The sequence below is a fragment of the Macrobrachium nipponense genome, chromosome 8 (assembly GCF_015104395.2).
Source record: "Macrobrachium nipponense isolate FS-2020 chromosome 8, ASM1510439v2, whole genome shotgun sequence".
Taxonomy (NCBI): Eukaryota; Metazoa; Arthropoda; class Malacostraca; order Decapoda; family Palaemonidae; genus Macrobrachium; species Macrobrachium nipponense.
The window spans coordinates 42,553,895-42,556,394 of NC_087203.1; the positions used below are offsets into that span (position 1 = coordinate 42,553,895).

The following is a 2,500-nucleotide window of genomic DNA, read 5'->3' on the forward strand; positions in this document are numbered from 1 at the left end:
AGGTTTTGCCGAAAAAAAAAAACAGAATCGCTTTAAAGCTATATATACAATAACTCAAGAAAAATTTTATAAAACAAGAAAGACCAACATGAAAATATGTCAAAGATCAGTATCAAGTAGACACTGATTTCATCGGATATTTTTCCACCCCTAGGGAAAATATCTAAACCATATCAAAAGTCATTCCAGTCTTTCAAAGTGACATACAAAATAAGGATGGGTCTCCGATGACCTTTGCATGAGAAAATACGAAATCTGGAGAGGGACACTACTACGAATAAATGGCGCAGATCCCCAGAAGAAACTAAAGACAGCGTCCCAATGTCTATCTCTTTTTCTCCGAGGTCCTTTTTTGGGTAAATAATAATAATAATAATAATAATAATAATAATAATAATAATAATAATAATAATAATAACTGTGGGCACAATTTTCCGTGTCGAAAATTATGACAATGGTTGCAGGTCCACAATAACATAGCATTAAAGACCACATACTCACATGGTATATTATTGTGGACCTGCAACCAATAATAAGAATAATAATAATAATAATAATAATAATAATAATAATAATAATAATAATAATAAAAATTTTATTTCAGCTCAAGGCCATATACATGGATTATACAAAGTATATCCCACGAATAAACACGCACAAAAGCATCCTTCGATGCCTCGTATACCCTCCGTCACCCATACTCAAATAAGGGCCACTTGCCCAAAATCTACCGCGTACATACCCAACCCTGATACCCTCCAACCCGAAAACTTGGAACTACTATAGTATATCTCACTTCTTCACCAATCAGCCCTACACCTCCTCCTACTTCACACCAACACTCGCCCACCCGCCCACTCACTCACCCACTCACCCACCCTCTCTCCCCGGACTCTTTCGACACCTCCCGAAAGTCTACGTAATTACAGGGCAGAGGGACGCCCAGCTCCCGAAATTAAGAAGGCCAACCTCTCGCCTCGCCATGGCGGACGGCGACGGCGTTTGCCGACTTCACAAAGCTTGGTGGATCACACGATGAAAGCGGAGGCGGCGGTGGTATCGGAGCTTTCTAGAGACGTCATAGTGTGCCCCCTACTCCTTTCGTTAATCCCCCCCCCTTCCCAGCTCACAAACCCAAAGACCCACGCAAGATTTGCTAGAGCCGCCATATTGCTTTCCTTTATACACTACCTTCCGTGTAGCCTTTCCTCCAACCCCATACACCCCTGCCCTCATAAGACCAAACCCCACCCCCAATCCCTCCACCTCCACCAAACCAATACCCCAAGACGAAGGGCGCCAAAGGTACACCCCATCCCCCCCAACTCCCTCACGAGTCCACAGCACAATTCCCTTTGAAGTTGGCGCCGATCATAATTACATCAAAAGAATTCTTCTTTGCCGAAACACAGACACATAAGGTAAAAGCCCTCGAATGCTTATTTGGGTTCGTTCTCCTTCCCTATCATTGTCTCTAATTCTCGAAACAGAAAGAAAGACGTTCCTCCTCCTCCTCCTCCTCCTCCTCCTCCTCCTCCTCCTCCTCCTCCTCCTCCTCTAATGGACCCTTTGAGTTCCAAATCCAAACAGGCGGCATTACAGGATGAAAGCGAGACTTTATTTATGCCACAGTAACATTCGATCAAGTGAAACCATGAATTAAAAATACGCGTCTAGCATATACGTTTCCTTATACATACAAACGACGTTTCTTTACATGCGAGTTAACGTATACATTCTCTTCATTCTAATGTATCTACGATATACATTCTGTTTATTTTGATGTACCCACAACATACATACTATACATTCCGTTCATTCCAATGTATCAACAACATACATTCTGTTTATTTGACGAATCTGCAGGTGTATATGAGTATTACAAAAACAATAAAAACATGCTACCCATAAACATGTACTTAAGGACATTTAGTATTTACAAGCTAACACACACACGCACACACACACACACACACACATATATATATATATATATATATATATATATATATATATAATATTTTACTATATATATATATATTATAAATTATAATATAGAAGTTTGTGTAAATAAAACATACGAACATCTATTATTTTACATGCTAACACAAACACCTTACTTTTTTACATGAACAATATATAAACGTTTGTTTAAAGAACACGTACAGAAGCACTTAATATTAACACGCAAACGGAAACACGTAATTTATTTTCATATTTCATATGTAAAAGTCTGTTTAAATAAGATATAAAGAATTTTACTATTTACAGGCTAACAACACAAATGCGTTGCTTATTTACATATGTAATATATAAACGTCTGTGTAAATGAAATTTATTATTTACAGGGTAAGACGAACACGTTACCTACTTACATATATCTTAAATGTTTTTGTAAATAAGAGCCACTAAAAAAAAAATACTCAGACCTTTGTCTATGCACATACACAAGTTAATATTTATTTACAAGCTAGAAAGGATACTATGTCAATAAACATGC

The 2,500-nt window shown here is 37.8% G+C and overlaps 1 protein-coding gene across 1 annotated transcript in view; it reads left to right on the plus strand.

Annotated features, from left to right (window-relative positions):
* LOC135223067 (uncharacterized) overlaps positions 1-1,039 on the plus strand; it is a 23,479-nt gene extending 22,440 nt beyond the window's left edge. The window contains exon 2 of the mRNA XM_064261575.1: positions 812-1,039. Within this exon, the coding sequence (XP_064117645.1) occupies positions 812-1,039 (228 nt within the window). The remainder of the gene's footprint in view (positions 1-811) is intronic.
* Positions 1,040-2,500: the final 1,461 nt, after the last annotated feature.